At 34.5% G+C, this 20,138-nt stretch overlaps 1 protein-coding gene across 9 annotated transcripts in view; it reads left to right on the top strand.

Moving 5' to 3' along the window:
* Positions 1-20,138, top strand: part of LOC125652308 (1-phosphatidylinositol 4,5-bisphosphate phosphodiesterase beta-4-like) — a 106,764-nt gene that overhangs the window by 74,862 nt on the left and 11,764 nt on the right. For 6 of the 9 annotated variants that reach the window (XM_048881386.2, XM_048881388.2, XM_048881390.2 and 3 more), the window contains 12 exons: positions 583-702; positions 2,243-2,305; positions 3,911-4,050; positions 4,367-4,508; positions 5,292-5,376; positions 10,380-10,452; positions 11,834-11,937; positions 12,858-12,960; positions 16,263-16,427; positions 18,133-18,337; positions 19,414-19,611; positions 19,799-20,015. In XM_048881386.2, the coding sequence (XP_048737343.1) occupies positions 583-702; positions 2,243-2,305; positions 3,911-4,050; positions 4,367-4,508; positions 5,292-5,376; positions 10,380-10,452; positions 11,834-11,937; positions 12,858-12,960; positions 16,263-16,427; positions 18,133-18,337; positions 19,414-19,611; positions 19,799-20,015 (1,615 nt within the window). Of the gene's footprint in view, positions 1-582; positions 703-2,242; positions 2,306-3,910; positions 4,051-4,366; positions 4,509-5,291; positions 5,377-8,817; positions 8,903-10,379; positions 10,453-11,833; positions 11,938-12,857; positions 12,961-16,262; positions 16,428-18,132; positions 18,338-19,413; positions 19,612-19,798; positions 20,016-20,138 lie in introns of all 9 variants that reach the window. The other 3 variants (XM_048881385.2, XM_056164842.1, XM_048881391.2) reach the window with 3 other exon arrangements.

Here is a 20,138-nt window from a genome sequence, read left to right as displayed (position 1 = left end):
CAGCGCAAGCGACATAGATTTCAGATAATTGCAAGTTGTATTGGCGGCAACATTCAAACTTCTCTCCTCGGATACGATCCAGATTTCAAGATTAGGTTAGAAGTTTGATAAGACATTTATCTCCCAACACACTGGACACCTGTTTTACTTTATATCAACAAATATTCCTTTAACCAGTAATTTCCCTTTTTGCACTTAAACCTGTACGGCAGACGTCTTAGACCATATGAGTATTTCACTCTTTGTGTTATCACCTGTCAATTGAATGAAATCACATGTATTGAATTAAAACATTAATTACCTTCACCTATAGTCATATTATATCAAACCAGAGACTCCTTTGGTTGGAGAGTTCATTAAACAGTACCTGAGAGCCACAGTACTTAGTACCTGACCTGAATTTGAGTTCTACTATTTTGTAGTCCCCACATCTATCTCGCCATCCTTGGGGAGCTTACAATATCTTAGTACATATCCTCCACTTTTCATCCATATCAAATTTCTATGGTGTAGCATACCTCCTTAAATACCATGTAGTTGAATGTGAAGTTCATACAAAGGTGTCTTTACAATTTATTACAGGGCAATATGAGTTGTTTATGAAAGGACAATATCAAACAGCAGTGGAGGAGACATCTCAAGATCAGGATGCCCTGACCAAAGTCATTGATGACATTGAGGGAGAAGACGGACCTATGAATGGTGAGCTTGTAGATTTTTTTTATCTTGAATTATTGCACTTCCATCCAGCATACTTTTGTAATAATCTTGTTTTTCAATCATCTGCAATGCTTTGGGGAACTGATGCAAGAGGTTGCATATGACATTGGGTTGCTGAACACAGCCTGGAATATTACAAATATTTAAAAAAGTTTAACTTCAAGATGGATTTTAAGTACAATTCTTCAGGTTTCTGCAGTTTTCCTTGCACAGCATGTGTATCTAGTCATTTCACATGATAGGAAAAATTTGTAAGTTACAGAGACACAATTAAAAGTTCAATGTTATTATTAAGAAATAAATGACATACTTCATGAAGCATGTGACCTGTACATATGACAGAGAGTTACTTGATTCAGAAGATGGATAAGGCAGTCTGAACTGTATTCAGTAAAGACATTTACAAATGAGTTTCAATATTGAGAATAGAAATCCTCCCATTGTTTCCTTATTGTCTTGTAAATGTGTTTGATAGAAAAGTTAGGTACACGTCAGAATTAACTGCACACCAATGTGTGTTGTACCTAATGCATATCAGTGTTTGAATGAATGTGTGCTGTTTGTTTTGATCATAAGGTGCCTGATTTGATTGAAATATGCCACCTATCTTGACAGTCATTCAGAAAATCTTAGAACTATACTCTTTTTATTTTGAAAAGAAATTGGTAATTAAAAAAAAAAAAACAAACTCCCAGTGAAGGAGGACAACACATGGTCACAAAGTATATACGTACATCACAGATTAGTGATATATTCTTAATACATTTACATTTCCAATGTTCGAGATCTTTACCAGTTGTGATAGCCATTTCCTCATGAATGCAATGCAGATGTGAACAATGTGTTTATGAATCTTGATAAATATAATACATCTTTTTTAACAGCTGGAAACTCCGACAGAAATCAAAGTAGAATATAAATATAAAAAAGAGAGTTAATTTTTGAAAATACTTGAGGGTATGAACTGCAATGCTTCACATTGGCATACTTTTCATAAAGCACTAATGCACATCATGAAGTACGCTGGCATAAATCATCGCAGTTCATGTCCTCATGTATTTTTAAAAATGAAACTATACAATTATCATTGCATAACTGCTTATAGCTAAGTGGATTAAAGCATCAGATAGAGGTTTTCAGATTATTCTTGATGAATTGACAGTAAAATTGCAAATTTTATGCCAGTAAGGTTAATATTAAATAGTTCATTTCATACCACGAGAATATTAGACACATCTTATATACTTTTTATCCACGGCATATTTTAGCTGTGATTATTCTTCTTGAAAACTTGGTGAAGACAGTAGAATAAAAAATGCAATTCTGAAGATTTACCTCAAGCAGAAATTTCAACAAAAGCATGAATTTAGTATTGCTTACAATAAAGATGCAATCTTCTTTTTGCTGAATGTTAATTTGTAAATATAGGGAATGTAACTGAAGTTATGATGATAATTCCAAGGTTACACTTTATGAGAGCATGCCTTTATATTTTGTGCTGAAATGTGAATTAATGCTGCAGAAGATGACCAGTCCAGTTCTGACTCACGAGTAGAGGAGACTCGATCGGCTTCACCAAAAAAAGGTGAAGACTAAGTCCCCCCGACAAATTCAGTAGAAGTCTGTGTAACGGGAAAGGTCAAGAATAGCCAGTCTCGTCATATGGCAATAGGATTTTATTTTGCAAAATGAGAAGAAACCTAATATAGAGTTCTGATTGTATATATCAATAAGCAAACTGAATGGAACACAATTTCAGTAGAAATTTTAACGTGGTGTGAAAACTTAAAAAAGAGGCATAAGACTGACTAGCTGCTCTTGAGATGCCCCAATCCCTTATGTTGTTTGATATGAATGTATACATGTATATCTGTGAATGCAAATATTATCATAGTTTATATATATAATGTCAAAGCAAAATGAATTAAACTTTTTTTATGTAGAACTTTATTATCTGAAAGGGAGAATAACTATATAAAAGATAGAAGATATGGAGAATTTTTTTTTCAGTTCCAGCAAGCTGATGAATCTTAACCTTAATCAATCTTTTATTGTAATTAATTATTGAGTGCTTGAGTATATATATGGTCATTTTCTGGAGAATGGCTCTGTATGCATGATCAGATCTAGTAATATTAGTATAGACACTTTCATGCTTTTATATACTACATAGTACATGCTACCTGTAACTAAAGAATGGTGTGTCTCTATATTTGATGATGTTTTGTATTATAATGCTTTACTCCTCTGTTTTCTGGGTATTTTGACAATCGTTCCCTGTAATTAGTGATGGGTACCTGTGCTCCTCAGTGTTTATAATTTTACCCTAGAGAACTAATGAGAAGATAGATAGAGAAACCGTGCATGCAAAATACTGAACAACTCTGTCATACTCATTAAACAATTTATCAGCATGGTCATTCACAAACTGTGGTAGACGCTCTGTTTGTTCTAGAAATGTAATGACCAAGGAATAATGTTTATCAATGTCAAAATCCAACATTTTTACTAGTAATAGGTACTAGAGGAATCAGAAGTTTTATTAGTCATTTAGTACTCAGCATGTACATTGTATTGAATGCATTATACTTTTTGCAAACAGTGATTATCAGTATGATTAACCATGGATTAGCTTTAACTGCTCCTGATAAATGTATAGTGTATGTCTTTCAAATCTCGGGATGGGGGTTACCCTTATAATGCTACCATTTTCTACATTTAAGATTTTGAGTGGATGGTTATACAGGAGCATAACATACAGTGAAATGTTTCTTTCTCCAAATCAATGTCTGTCTTTTTGTATTGCCCAAATCACTGACAAAGATCCACAATGGTTTATTGTGTGGGTAATTTGTATGCTACCTGAAATTAGATGTACTGGTAAGATTTCTGGTTCCTATGCTTGGAATTTAGTAATGGGAAGGCTCCTTCCAATTAAAAATTTGATCACAACAAGTATAAAGGAATATTTAGCAAACTGAGAAAGAGAACACATATCTTATTGTTTTCACAATATGTGTACCAAAGGTGCCTTTGGAATGAACTTCATCGTCAAGAAGAAACATTTTACAAACCTTTCTCCAGGAAGCTGAGTATACTGAGCTAAAAATAGATATTAAATTTAGTGAAATACATTTATTCCAGTACTGGTTTGAAAGTAGTAGATCTTTATGGAGCATTATATTTACAGAAATTGACCCCCCAACAGTAAGCACAAACACTGATGCTCATCCAGAGTTAAATCTTGGGAAAAGTGAAGATATGGAAAGCAGTATGGATGGAGAGGATAGTCTAAGCAAGAAGTCATTTAGGCAGTTCTCAGGCAAAAAGGTACTGTTAATCGTCTGCCTTATATCATGTATTCTTTAACCTTTTTGACAAAGAAACAGGAGAAAGGATGGATTTAGAAGATCAGGAGGAGCAGCATATTAATCACCTCTATATAAAGGAAAATTCGGCATGCTTTTACAGAGTGTACTTAATTTGTCACCTGACAAATCAAAATTGCAATATTTTTGTGAAATTTAGACTTCAGGTTTAATAGTGTTTTTAGATCTGATGTTGATGTATTGCAAGTACATGTAATGTACCAATCTGAGAATCAGTGTAATGTTAGGTGTAATCTTCAAGAATATTTGAATTGTAGGGAAGTTTGACAGCAGATGAGGAGGCTGCCTTAATGTCAGCATACCATTATGAAAGAGCCACTACAAACATTCATCCATACTTATCATCCATGGTTAACTATGCTCAGCCAGTCAAATTTCAGGGCTTCAAAGTAGCAGAAGGTAGGACCCATGAATTACAAAACTGTGGTTTTGTAACATATTATAAATGCTGTATCTTGAAAGTCCAGATATATTTTTTGTATAAAGAAGTAGACTTGTTATCCATTAAGTTTAAGGAGATATGGTAGTACCCAGTCCCATGGCTGTGTGTGAGATAGTGGTTAATATCTCTAGGTGAGTGCATGACAACCTCCATTATACAGCGCCCTGATTGAAAACAAAACCAGGAGCACATTCTACAAACAGTCTTACAACTAAAACCAACATTTTCAATTGATCAAAAATATTTCCAGTGGTGTGTAAAATTGTGAAAATATGGTTTTATGTGTTTGTCTTCTTTATTTCATTAGATTCATAATAAATTTATATGCAACATGAAATAAATTGCAAAAAGCATTTCTTTAGTGAGTAAGACCCCTGACCCATAATGAAATAGATATATTATTGTAAAATTGTTAACATTATATAACAACTTAATTTTGAATACAAACACTTATCAGAGGTTTCTTTTCTTAGATAACACATGTAATTCCTTTTAGAATTTTTACTTCCTTTCAGACTGATTTTTCTTTTAATTATGCATATACTTTTCTTCATTGTATATCACCATCTTCAAATTATTTGGACTGTTTTGGGTTTTCAGATTGAATCTTTTGCCTAAAAATCTGTTACTTCTAATTATGTTCCATTCTTCTGTTTATTTCTTGCAAACTTTTCTTGGTACATGTATTTTGTAACATAGTTCATACCTTTTAAAACCTGTACTATTTTGTATATTTGCAGAGCAAAATATTCATTATCACATGTCATCCTTCAATGAAAATGTAGGACTACAATACCTCAAATCTCAGGCAATTGAGCTTGTCAAGTATCCTTCAGTTCACATACTAAATCAGTGGTGGATCAAGGATTTAGAGATTATCATCATACATTTGTTCTGTATTTGTATTTAAAAATCAGAACTCGCGATGTTAAATATGAATTGGTAAATCCTTGATCCACCTATGAATTTCTGTGTACTACTTTAAACATTGTGAATAATAATCACTTATTTACTAGTAAAAAGAAATTCCTTGTCTTTTAGTAACTGAAACTAATATTTCTAAGTTATTACTTTAATGTTTATCGATAACTCATCATCACTTTCAAATTACATGTTCACACTAACCATCAAATAATTGTTCACTGTTGAGCCTGCTGCACAATGGAATGAAATGATACTAATTTAATGGCATTTAACATATGAGACAAACAAACGAAAACTGATGTTTGGATAGATATATATTTCTTGTTCTCATTAATTTGGGAACATAACAAAAACTATATTTTGAAAGTTTGAGAAATCTTTTTGCAGATAAAAGAATTTGATTTAACTGTAACAGTATGACTGTTATTGCATTTGTTTATGTATTTGATTTTTTGCCATAAAAATTATTCACTTGATGCATATGTACAAAACTCTAATTCTGTTTCAAATAATTTTTTTATTTGTCTCAATTGTCCTTAAATTAGACTGATGGTGTTCTAATGTTTGTTGATGTTGCAATAGTCATATGTATGTTGTATTTCACCATGCCAAAAATGTACATGTGTGGATCTGATTAAGTTTCTGATTGAAGTTTCATAATTCATTTGATATGTAAATTTTCAAAATATGCCTATTAATGTTTTAATCAGAAACATTATATATTTTTGGCTTAAAGTTGCATGTTTGAAAAACCATATTTTTTATGAGCTTATTGGTTTATATATGATATGTAAATCAGTATCTCTTTATAGTGTATTTACTGGAAAGGTAATCACTAGTCTTTGTGTGTGCATAGTACTGTAAAACAACTTTTATAAGCACGCGGAAAATGCAGCAATAGAGTAGTATAAACATAAGAAGATATGCAGTGCTATCCATTTGGAATGTAAATATAATGCTCAGTTCAAAACAAACCTAAGTATCTAGGTAAGTGTGTGTGAAATTATTTCTAAGTGCCCCCATAATCGGAAATTGGGGGGGGGGGGGGGGGGGGGGGGGGGGGGGTGTATACTTTTTGGTCTGTCCTTCTTTCTGTTTGCCTGCAAAAACGTTAACTTTGGCCTTAATTTTGAATGGTTGGTGATAGGGCTTTCATATTTTACATGTTTATTCCTTTTGACATTTTGCTAGCAAAATTTTTTACCTCTTGACCTTGGAGTTTGACCTACTTTTGATATAGTTTAACCTTAGTCATAACTTTTGAACAGATTGTGCTAGGGCTTTCATATTTCACATGTGTATTCCTTGTGACAATTAAGACCCATTTTTTTGTACTAAAATTTTTGACCTCATGACTTTGGAGTTTGGCCATATGGGGGCATCAGTGTTTCACAAACACATCTTGTTTTTCAGTCACCCTGAGTTACTCAGGTGACCTATTCTATTGGTTTGCGTCCGTCATGTGTTGTGTGTTAACAATTGAACATTTTTAACTTCTCTTCGAAAACTACCTTTCCAAATTTTTTCAAATTTGGTATGAAACGTCTTTGTGACAAGGTGGACATAAAGTGTGAATTTCAGGACTACTGCGCCCCTGGGGCCTTAGGGGTGGGGCAAAACCTGCCTAAAATCGATTAATTTTCAAAACATCTTCTCTAGAACCCAAAAAAACTAAATGGATAGTGATGTATAGCAGGAAGGCCTCTACCAAAATTGTAAATTTCATGATCCCTGGGGTAGAGGTACTGACTCCAGGGTGGGGCCAAACTTGGTATATAGTGTTTATGTTTAAAACACTTAAATAACATCTTCTTTAGTGCTATTGATACTAAATTGAAACTAACTGGATATTTATAAAGAACAAGTAGTCCTTTACTTAAATTGTAAATTTGATGATCCCAGGGCCTAGAGGTTTTGGTATCAGGTTGGGGCCAAAATGGCCAGTTATTAAATGTATGAAAAATAGAACTGTTTTAACTTTTTCTTGATAACTACTTTTCCAATTTCTATCAAATTAGGTATGAAGCATCTTTGGAACAAGGAGGACATAAATTATAAATTTCAGAACTCTTGCATGACTGGGGCCTTAAGGATGGGGCAAAAACTGCCCAAAATTGACCAATTTTCAAAACTCTTCTTCTCTACAACTGCATATCTTTTTTTAAAAAAAATGCATAGTGATGTATAGCAGGGAGGCCTCTACCAATTTTATAAGTTTCATGATCCCCAGGGTAGAGGTTCTGACTCCAGGGTGGGACCAAACTTGGTATATATAGTGTGTATGTGCAAAAGATGTAAAAGATATATGCTTTAATGTTATTGATACTAAATTGAAATTAAAAATATTTAGAAGGAGTAGGTAGTCCTTTACCAGAATTGTAAATTTCATCATCTTAGGGGGTAAGGATTTAATTGGTTTCAAGGTGGAGCCAAAATTATTATAGTGATTATTGTCTTTATTATTTGAAGGACTTTAAGTTTACTGATACAGTATGCATATTTAGGAAAAGCAGGAAAGGATGGACAAAAAATGGTGAATTTCACAACCCCAGGGTTTTGACTTTAGGGTGGGTCCAAATTAGTGATATTGTTCACTGATAATACATATCATTCTTATATTTTCATGTATTTACATGTATAATTTTGCCAGAATTTTTTATGATAATTCAAGACTATTTATCATAATTATCTTTAGAATAGATTAGATATATAAAACTTAAATTACAGCAAATATTCCTTACTGTTCATTATACAACATTACAATTACATATTTTTAAAGAATTTTCTACCATTATTTTCAAAAAGCCAAAAATGAGTACTTCTGCTCTTTATGGCCACATGCGTGAACCAAAATCAAATTGAGATGTAATTTAACTTTACACATTTTTATACGGTAAATGTGTGAAAATAGTATGTTTAAATAATCTATGGGGCTCATAATTTCTAGGTATAAAACTGATTTACATTATAGAAATTGACATTTTGCACAAATTTTATGTTGACTGCTAAAAATCATCAATTAATTCAATATATTCCAAAGTAGAAATTTGCATTGGAAATTAACATAAATTCTGATTTTCGTTTTGGACTATGGAAATTATTGAATTTCAGATTAATTTTAGAATATGTTTGTATTTTTGGGTTGGAAATTGCTATTATCATCCTTTCCTTTTATTAAGGGACATTTCATAAAAGATGGTACATAATAGCTCCTTTAGGAAGGTTGATATCACACACAGTGAAATATTCTGTTACAGTGAATAATACATGATCCAAAATATGTTTTGTCAGTGTTTAATTTTGATTTGCATGTATATTTGATATTTTTTCTTTCCATTGTAGCTCGAAATATCCATTACCAAATGTCATCTTTTAATGAAAATTCTGCGTTTGGATTAATCAAGCATAATTGTGTAGAGTTTTTAGCGTATCCTTGCATGAGTATGTAGCCTTGTCTGTGTGCTTGGAATTTTATTATTGTGCTAAATTGACAGTGTTCGGGGCTACCTTTGGTTTTGTATCCTTTGTTAGATAGGTATGTCGTGACGTAGGAAATACCTGTGAGCCAGTTTCTTTCAGTCTGTGCCAGATGTCTTTAGAGTTGTTATAAGATGCACAATCATTTGGTAATCTAGTTAAGATTTGGCCTAACATGAAGTTCAAGAGTTACAATTCATCTTCATTGATAGCTGTGTGGCACAGACTAATTGATTATTGCTGTGTTATGAATTGTATTGCATGATTTCCATGTGAAAAGAATAGAGGAATGAGCTTGTTGTTGTAATTGATTAGTCAGTTCCATCCTAGTTAATACCATATATACTTGCATTTAAGTCAGATATTAAGGAATCAAATTCAGATTGAAAAGTCTGTGTCTGACTTTTAAGTGCATTCTAATGTCAAAGCAAGGTATTTGTGATTGTCCATTTAGAAAACATTGCATTTTTTAACAGAGTTTGGGAAATTGTGAATTATGATCCTGATTTTGAAGTGTGACAAATTTTAACATGACTGAACCACTTACTTAAAATTCTTCATATTTTGTAGAATTCTTTTATTAGATGAATTTCAAAAAGAAAATGTTGGAATTTTTCATTGCTACAATTATCAGACCCAGTAATGTCTCAGACAGTCCCAGTACATGGGGCACCCCCTAACACGTCACTAAGAAAACACACCGGGTCAGGGTACCAGTGACCTTTGATTGCGGTAAAAACTGGTCAACAATCTAGATCCAAGAGTAGGAGAATTATAAATCCAGTATAAATATTAATAAGAAAATACAAGATATCCAGCGCTGACATTGAACATTTCCTAATTATTGTTGCATCTTGTCATGCATTACTCGATGAGATCAAGGTCAACGATTCAAAGAATATGATTTTTAAAAGGGAAAATCACTCTTATTCAATTAAAGAGACCCGTAATTTAAAATCATTAACAGAAATACAAAGAATGTTGCACAAGGATATTTTATGATTTTAAAGAAATCTGTGAAAATTGGTAGACTTGTACATAATATAAGGTAGTTCACTTTTATGCAAGTATATACGGTAGTTGTAATCAAGTAACATCAAACCAAGATGGTGATATAGTATCACATAAATGTCCATGTGATATTAGTGCAAGGACCGTATTCAAAATAAGTCTCTAGGTTCTAATGCTACCAGACAAAAACATTATCAATTACATGTAGTAAGATATTATGTACTTTACAAAACTTTGAGAAAAATCACAAATATTTACAGTGCATTAGTATTTTAGTAGCAGATATTCGTAATGTTGATCTGTGATATTCTTTAACTTTTTACAACTCATTATTATGTGAATGCCGTTGTTATGGCAAATAGATATAAATACTATAATGTGTTTTCTTTGTGGCAAAAATCCTTAATACCATTTAGCTATAACAAGCGCCAAATGAGTCGAATCTATCCCAGAGGTGGTCGAGTGGACTCCAGCAACTACATGCCCCAGGTAACCTAATTGATATACCTCTTATACATTTAAATGTTAACGTCTGAAATTCTAATTTCTAATAATAAGCTACATGTTTTGTTTATGAAATAGTAATATTACTTTATAATATGATTACATCCTTCATTCTTTAGGACAACAAATATTGTAAATTTCATGGCCCCTTTGGGCAATAGGGGTGGAACCAATCCAGAAAAAACCTAATTTAATCTTTAAAAACCTTTACTACTGAACATATAGCAGAGTGCAAAGATATAAAAAGCAGACAATCTTGATTTTAGGTCACATGGTCAATCCACTCCTGACATAGGAAGATATTGTCTGCTCAATATTTTGAATTGGTGATACTACTATCCATTGAATGATGCATGTGTATAACCTTTTTCAATTTTGCATCAAGGGGGGCTTATGTGTTTTACAAACATATCTTGTTCATATGTAGGTTGGTTATGAGTAGAAGAGGACCCCTATGATTTTTAGGTCAAAAAATCAAGGGTCAATCCACTCTGGACATAGGAAGATGATGTCTGCTCAATATCTTGAGAACCCTTTCCTTGATAGACATTAAACTTGATACACTGGTACATTAAGAGAAGTAAATGACCCCTATTGATATTGAGGTTACATGGTTAAAGGTCAAGGGTCAATCTAGACATAGGGAATATACTGACTGTTCAATGTCTTGAAAACCCTTTGCATTACAGATATCAAACTTAGTACACTGGTACATCTTAAGGAGTAGATGGCCCCTATTGATTTTGAGGTCACATGGACAAAGGTCAAGGGTCATACAGGACATAAGAAAATATTGTCCACTCAATATCTTTAGAACCCTTTGCTTGACAGACATCAAACTTGGCACACTGGTACATTGTAAGGGGTAGATAGATTTTGAGGTCACATGGACCAAAGATCAAGGGTCATACTGGACCTAGGAAAATATTTTCCACTCAATATCTTGAGAACCCTTTGCTTGACAGACATCAAACGTGGTACACTGGTACATCTGAAGTAGTAGATGACCCCTATTGATTTTAAGAGCAAGTGTCATACTGGGCATAGGAATATGCTTTCCGCTCTATATCTTGAGAACCCTTTGCTTGGCATACATCAAATTTGGTACACTGTACCCTGACATAGTGCATATTCAAGTTTTTAAAAATCATGGCCTCCAGGGGTAGGTCAGGGCCACAATAGGGATCAAAGTTTTACATGCGAATATTTTAAGAAAATCTTTAAATATGGGCCAAGTTGACTCTGATGAGCGATGTGTCTCATGGGCCTCTTGTTCATTGTGTTAAATTTGGGTGACCATTAAAGTCTCCTTTTGATTATGAATATAGATTCTTAAATAATGGTTAGATTTTCTCTTGGATGATAGTTATTTTGGAACGCTGGATGTCAGATGGTGGCACTTAACTTCCAAACTCCAGATATAGCCATGCAACTTAATCAGGGAAAGTTCGAGTACAATGGAAATTGTGGGTAAGCGTAAAGAACTAAGATTTTTTTTATATATATATTGATTAACGTCCCTCTCGAGAATTTTTCATTCATATGGAGACGTCACCATTGCTGATAAAGGGCTGCAAAATTTAGAACTTGGAATCATTGAGTGGTCAGTTTTTGTAGAAATCAGTGACATTTCTCAGTTATTTGTTTCAGTAAGAGATCATTTGAAAATGAATATGCCCCCATAGTGATGTCTGTCCACAGTCCAGAATTTTAACCATGGCTATGATTTTGAACTTTAATTGAATACCTTGGTACCACATACAGTCTACTCCACTTACATTGATATCGCTTTTGTTGAACTATCTGTTATATTGAACTTTAAAGAAATCTCCAGTAATGTTATTTATGTACATGTAGTTCAACATTGGTTATTAAAGTTTGGATATAATGAACAATTTTGGTTGGTCCCCTGAATTTCAATGTATCCAGAGTAGTTTGTGTTGTTAAGATGAAGTTTCTTTAAGGTCACTGTCGTAGAGGACAGAGTAAGAATATTCTATCACTGGAATTAGCCATATTCATGAATATTGTGTTTTAAAACATTGGCTTAAACAGTATTCAGATATTTTTCTACAGTGAATTTGTTTTACAGATATAATCTTGATTAGCATATCTTAATATGAAAGACTATAATATTATATGGTACATGTGTTATGAAATCCTTTATCTTTTTACAAACATGAGTTACAAATTCATGCTTGGAAATTTGTCCATTATTTTTGTAACACATTGATTTTACTTTCACTTATAGAATTTTGAAATACAATTACATTTATATACTAGAAATCAGTTTTTAGAAGCTGATGTAAATAGACAATGTTGTGGCAGTAGGTGTCCTCATCATCAGGGATCTTCCTACAAGTGTTTCTTGAACATTTATGTTATTGCAGATATTTATTGAAACCTGACTTCATGAGAAGGCCTGACAGAAACTTTGATCCATTTCTGGAGAGCACAGTGGATGGAATCATTCCAGCACAGTGTTCAGTACAGGTAGAGACTTTATACAGTGTTCAGTACAGGTAGAGACTTTATACAGTGTTCAGTACAGGTAGAGACTTCATACAGTCAGTACAGGTAGAGACTTCATACAGTCAGTACAGGTAGAGACTTTATACAGTGTTCAGTACAGGTAGAGACTTCATACAGTGTTCAGTACAGGTAGAGACTTTATACAGTCAGTACAGGTAGAGACTTTATACAGTCAGTACAGGTAGAGACTTTATACAGTGTTCAGTACAGGTAGAGACTTTATACAGTCTGTACAGGTAGAGACTTCATACAGTGTTCAGTACAGGTATATTTTATACAGTCAGTACAGGTAGAGACTTTATACAGTCAGTACAGGTAGAGACTTTATACAGTCAGTACAGGTAGAGACTTTATACAGTGTTCAGTACAGGTAGAGACTTCATACAGTGTTCTGTACAGTTAGAGACTTTATACAGTCTGTACAGGTAGAGACTTCATACAGTGTTCAGTACAGGTATATTTTATACAGTCAGTACAGGTAGAGACTTTATACAGTGTTCAGTACAGGTAGAGACTTTATACAGTCAGTACAGGTAGAGACTTTATACAGTGTTCAGTACAGGTAGAGACTTTATACAGTCAGTACAGGTAGAGACTTTATAAAGTCAGTACAGGTAGAGACTTTATACAGTGTTCAGTACAGGTAGAGACTTTATACAGTCAGTACAGGTAGAGACTTTATACAGTGTTCAGTACAGGTAGAGACTTTATACAGTCAGTACAGGTAGAGACTTTATAAAGTCAGTACAGGTAGAGACTTCATACAGTGTTCAGTACAGGTAGAGACTTCATACAGTGTTCAGTACAGGTAGAGACTTTATACAGTGTTCAGTACAGGTAGAGACTTCATACAGTGTTCTGTACAGGTAGAGACTTTATACAGTCAGTACAGGTAGAGACTTTCCACAGTGTTCTGTACAGGTAGAGACTTTATACAGTGTTCAGTACAGGTAGAGACTTCATACAGTGTTCAGTACAGGTAGAGACTTTATACAGTGTTCAGTACAGGTAGAGACTTTATACAGTGTTCAGTACAGGTAGAGACTTCATACAGTGTTCAGTACAGGTAGAGACTTTATACAGTGTTCAGTACAGGTAGAGACTTCATACAGTGTTCAGTACAGGTAGAGACTTCATACAGTGTTCAGTACAGGTAGAGACTTTATACAGTCAGTACAGGTAGAGACTTTATACAGTCAGTACAGGTAGAGACTTTATACAGTGTTCAGTACAGGTAGAGACTTCATACAGTGTTCAGTACAGGTAGAGACTTTATACAGTCTGTACAGGTAGAGACTTCATACAGTGTTCAGTACAGGTATATTTTATACAGTCAGTACAGGTAGAGACTTTATACAGTCAGTACAGGTAGAGACTTTATACAGTGTTCAGTACAGGTAGAGACTTTATACAGTCAGTACAGGTAGAGACTTTATAAAGTCAGTACAGGTAGAGACTTCATACAGTGTTCAGTACAGGTAGAGACTTCATACAGTGTTCAGTACAGGTAGAGACTTTATACAGTGTTCAGTACAGGTAGAGACTTTATACAGTGTTCAGTACAGGTAGAGACTTCATACAGTGTTCTGTACAGGTAGAGACTTTATACAGTGTTCAGTACAGGTAGAGACTTTATACAGTGTTCAGTACAGGTAGAGACTTCATACAGTGTTCAGTACAGGTAGAGACTTTATACAGTGTTCAGTACAGGTAGAGACTTCATACAGTGTTCAGTACAGGTAGAGACTTTATACAGTGTTCAGTACAGGTAGAGACTTTATACAGTCAGTACAGGTAGAGACTTTATACAGTGTTCAGTACAGGTAGAGACTTTATACAGTGTTCTGTACAGGTAGAGACTTCATACAGTGTTCAGTACAGGTAGAGACTTTATACAGTGTTCAGTACAGGTAGAGACTTTATACAGTGTTCAGTACAGGTAGAGACTTCATACAGTCAGTACAGGTAGAGACTTCATACAGTGTTCAGTACAGGTAGAGACTTCATACAGTCAGTACAGGTAGAGACTTCATACAGTGTTCAGTACAGGTAGAGACTTTATACAGTCAGTACAGGTAGAGACTTTATACAGTGTTCAGTACAGGTAGAGACTTTATACAGTCAGTACAGGTAGAGACTTTATACAGTGTTCTGTACAGGTAGAGACTTCATACAGTGTTCAGTACAGGTAGAGACTTCATACAGTCAGTACAGGTAGAGACTTTATACAGTGTTCAGTACAGGTAGAGACTTTATACAGTGTTCAGTACAGGTAGAGACTTTATACAGTCAGTACAGGTAGAGACTTCATACAGTGTTCAGTACAGGTAGAGACTTTATACAGTCAGTACAGGTAGAGACTTCATACAGTGTTCAGTACAGGTAGAGACTTTATACAGTGTTCAGTACAGGTAGAGACTTCATACAGTGTTCTGTACAGGTAGAGACTTTATACAGTCAGTACAGGTAGAGACTTTATACAGTGTTCAGTACAGGTAGAGACTTCATACAGTGTTCTGTACAGGTAGAGACTTTATACAGTATTCAGTACAGGTATATTTTATACAGTCAGTACAGGTAGAGACTTTATACAGTCAGTACAGGTAGAGACTTTATACAGTGTTCTGTACAGGTAGAGACTTTATACAGTGTTCTGTACAGGTAGAGACTTTATACAGTGTTCAGTACAGGTAAAGACTTCATACAGTGTTCTGTACAGGTAGAGACTTTATACAGTCAGTACAGGTAGAGACTTTATACAGTGTTCAGTACAGGTAGAGACTTTATACAGTGTTCAGTACAGGTAGAGACTTCATACAGTGTTCAGTACAGGTAGAGACTTTATACAGTGTTCAGTACAGGTAGAGACTTCATACAGTCAGTACAGGTAAAGACTTTATACAGTGTTCAGTACAGGTAGAGACTTTCCACAGTCTGTTAGATCATGGAATTGAAATGCTTATTGATACTGCAATGTTTTATTTATGTTTACTTACCAGTAATAGTCATTGGAATATGGCTAGAATTATATCCAAGAGTCATACCGTAATCTAGGTAAATAGGAAATGAATCATCATGGATGCTTTTGTAAGGGAATACATGTTTTTTTTTTACACGAATTTTCAGATCCTTTAGATCTCATTGTTTTTGATACACGTCAAGCGTGTTTGTGAAATTTTAGCCTTGCATTGTATTCAGGGAACGGAAATATTGTAATATATCTTAAGAGCCTTATTAAGACCATTATTATGCCATTGGTGTAGGTGATATCCGGGCAGTTTCTATCGGATAAGAAAGTTGGGACATACGTTGAAGTAGACATGTACGGACTGGCCACCGACACCATCAGGAAAGAGATGCGCACCAAAGTGGTTCCGGCAAATGGACTCAATCCTGTGTATAATGAGGAGAAATTTGTGTTCAGAAAGGTACTAAGGACATCGAAATTCAAAAAATCTGTTTATACGCATATGTTCACTGCTATAAAAAAGATAACTTGATTTAAAAATTGTTATGTTTTCCAAACGTAGTTTGGGAACATGTTCTTGTTACTCTTCTTCCTCTTTTTTAAAATTTTTCTCTGGCACCTGAAAGCTCAAGTGAGCTATTCTGATCACCGGTTGTCTGTCTGTAAATGTTTCACATTTTCATCTTCTTCTCCAGAATCACTGGGCCAATTTCAATCAAATTTGGAACACATCATCCATGGGTGAAGGCAATTCAAGTTTGTTCAAATGAAGGCCCATGCCCCATTCAAAGGGGAGATAATTATGAATATGCAAAAATAGGGTGGGGTCATTTAAAAATTTTCTCAAGAACCGCCGGACCATAAAAGTTCAAACTAATATGAAATCTTCCTGACATTGCGCAGATTCAAGTTTGTTTAAATCATATCCCCCTGGAGTAAAGTAGGGCCACAATAGGGAATCAAAGTTTTACATGTGATTATATGGGAAAAATCTTTAAAAATCTTCTCAAGAACCACTTGGCCAGAAAAGTTCAAATTCACAGGAAAGCTTTCTGACATAGTGCAGATTCAAGGTTGTTGACCTGGAAGTTTGACCCATTTTTAATAAAAATCTTCCCTGTTTAATATCTCATGAACTATTCAAGAGAGAGCTTTTATATTTTGTATCTAGGTTTCTTATGGCAAGGTCTTCATATCATACCATGATTAATGAGCTTGATCTTATCCAGAACAGCAAGATCATGTTAGTCATATTGTCGTTGAGGCATCTCTGTTTTATGTCAATTTATTTTTAGTTATGTTTTGATCCTTTTGGGATATGTTGGAGCCATAATATGGGGTCAAAATTTTCATGGGAATAAAGATTGATGACAAAAAATCTTTTAAAATCACAACAACTGAACAATGGCAGGGCCAAGGTGAATCAGGTGCGCGATGTGGCCCATGAGCCTCTTGTATGTCTTGGAGTGCTCTCGGAAAATACTCGAGGCATTAAAGTCAGATAAGTTAATCACAGTTGAACTTTAGTATCTCAAACACCTATATCTCGAATACCATGGATATGTCAAAGTGATTCGGAAGTCCCATTCACTTATCATTTAAGTAATTTACCAACAATATCTCAAATCCTTGGATATCTCGAAGTTTTTTCTCTGTCCCATTGAGTTAGAGATAACGAGGTTTGACTGCATGTACTTGATTCTCCGGCCACTTTGTCAAAGGTGGGGGTTTACATGACAGGTCAGTATGTCCATGGTCATACAGGTATATTTCTTGGATTCTTTGCCTTCCATTATTAAAACTGGAGACACAGGTATATTTCTTGGATTCTTTGCCTTTCATTAATAAAATTGGAGACACAGGTATATATCTTGGATTCTTTGCCTTCCATTAATAAAACTGGAGACAAAAGTATATTTCTTGGATTCTTTGCCTTCCATTAATAAAACTGGAGACACAGGTATATTTCTTGGATTCTTTGCCTTCCATTATTAAAATTGGAGACATCTATTGCTATAACAATGCACTCATTAAGTCAGTTATTCTTTTTCACCATGCAGATTGTATTCTTGAATGTGTAGTGCTGAATACTTTTATTTGGAGGAAGGGGGGGGGGGGGGGTATACATGTTTTACAAGCATCTCTTGATTTTTATTCATATGCAGGTAGTTTTACCAGATTTAGCTGTCCTTAGAATAGCTGTGTATGAAGATACAGGAAAACTGATTGGTCAGCGTATTCTTCCATTGGATGGTCTACAGTCCGGATATCGGTACATATCTCTGAGGACAGAGGGCAACTTTCCTCTATCATTACCGACTATCTTCTGTAGGATTATCCTGGAAACATACATACCAGAGGAAGTGGGAAGTAAGTGTACAGTAGAGGGTATGCACATCCGGTGGTTAAGTGTACAGTAGAGGGGAGGCACATCCAGTGGTTAAGTGTACAGTAGAGGGGAGGCAACATCCGGTGGTTAAGTGTACAGTACAGGGGAGGCAACATCCGGTGGTTAAGTGTACAGGAGAGGGTATGCACATCCGGTGGTTAAGTGTACAGGAGAGGGTATGCACATCCGGTGGTTAAGTGTACAGTAGAGGGGAGACAACATCCGGTGGTTAAGTGTACAGTAGAGGGTGTGCACATCCGGTGGTTAAGTGTACAGTAGAGGGGAGGCACATCTGGTGGTTAAGTGTACAGTAGAGGGGAGGCAACATCCGGTGGTTAAGTGTACAGTAGAGGGGAGACAACATCCGGTGGTTAAGTGTACAGTAGAGGGGAGGCAACATCCGGTGGTCAAGTGTACAGTAGAGGGGAGGCAACATCCGGTGGTTAAGTGTACAGTAGAGGGGAGGCAACATCCGGTGGTGTGATAGGTTTGGAAGATGTAAAGGACAGGTACACTTTGTTTACTTTCTGTTATGTTTAGGATATTTTTGGTCCATGACAGTGATCTGAGTTTTTGTAGAAATATTCTTTGGGAAGATATTGTATGATATAAAAATAAGAGAAAGTAAGCAATTGTGTCACATGAATAGTTATAGGTGAAATAATGCACTCAATACAATTTCAAATCTACGATATATATATATATATATATATATATATATATATATGTAAGTGTTTTATTTATTTATTTATTTTTTTTTTTAGACTTTTATGACTTAAAGAGGTTTTAAAACTGATTATCATATGGCATAATTACTTTTTATGTAATACATTTAATACTGTAATGATTACACAAATTCACATGATAACCTTTGTGAGTGAGCTTTGCTTCCACATTCTTCATGTTTTGTTTCAAAATGCAATGCAAGGCAACCAAAAATGAGAGAATATATATAAGAAAAGTAGATTATCATGTACTATGTACTGTGTATATATATTCACATGTACTTGCACATTATGCCTACATTATGTATATTTAACTGTTTTGTTCTCTTTAGTGCTGGCTGACATTCTGGCGAATCCTCAGGACAAGAAACAGAAGATGTTTGATAAGTTTGGCTATGACAGTGAGGCAATATCTGATGCCCCTGTGCTTCCAAAAAATGCCAGTAAAGCAGAGCTGAAACCCAGCACCAATGGTCAGCTGGCAGTCAGTTCAAATAACCAGCAAGTAAAGGCAAAAGAGGAAAAGAAAGGTGAATTATTTTTTTTATTTTGTACTTTGATTATGTGAGGATATTTACATTATTCACCACTAACTGTGCTGAATACTGTTCTTTTTACCCTGTTTTGTTTTATGGAACATATTCATGTACCCTTTTTTGTGTGCAGAAGATCCAATTTGAAATATTGATGCAGACTAATCAAACAAAATTGTTGCAGATGATCCAGCTTTACTTCCACTTACAAGGGAGAGTGTCAAGGCTGATAAAAACTTCCAGAAGTTACTGAAGAAACAGCAGAAAGAAGTGCAAATGATGAAAAAAAGACACCAAAAGGATAAATCTGTTATGCATAAACAACATTGCTTAGTTGTTGATAAAATAGTAGTTACAAGGGACAAAAAATTAACTGCCATTGAGAAAAGCAAAAACAAAGGGTGAGTGATTCACACTGTGTATAGGTCTGTTCTGGACAATGGTCATAAAGAAACAAGAGTTTTAATCAAATATGAAATATATAAAAGAATCAGATGACTTAACATGATTCTATGAGAATTTTC

The sequence above is a fragment of the Ostrea edulis genome, chromosome 5 (genome assembly GCF_947568905.1).
Source record: "Ostrea edulis chromosome 5, xbOstEdul1.1, whole genome shotgun sequence".
In the NCBI taxonomy this organism is placed as follows: Eukaryota; Metazoa; Mollusca; class Bivalvia; order Ostreida; family Ostreidae; genus Ostrea; species Ostrea edulis.
The sequence above is the reverse complement of the archived record's forward strand: the minus strand, read 5'-3'. Positions and strand labels throughout refer to the sequence as shown.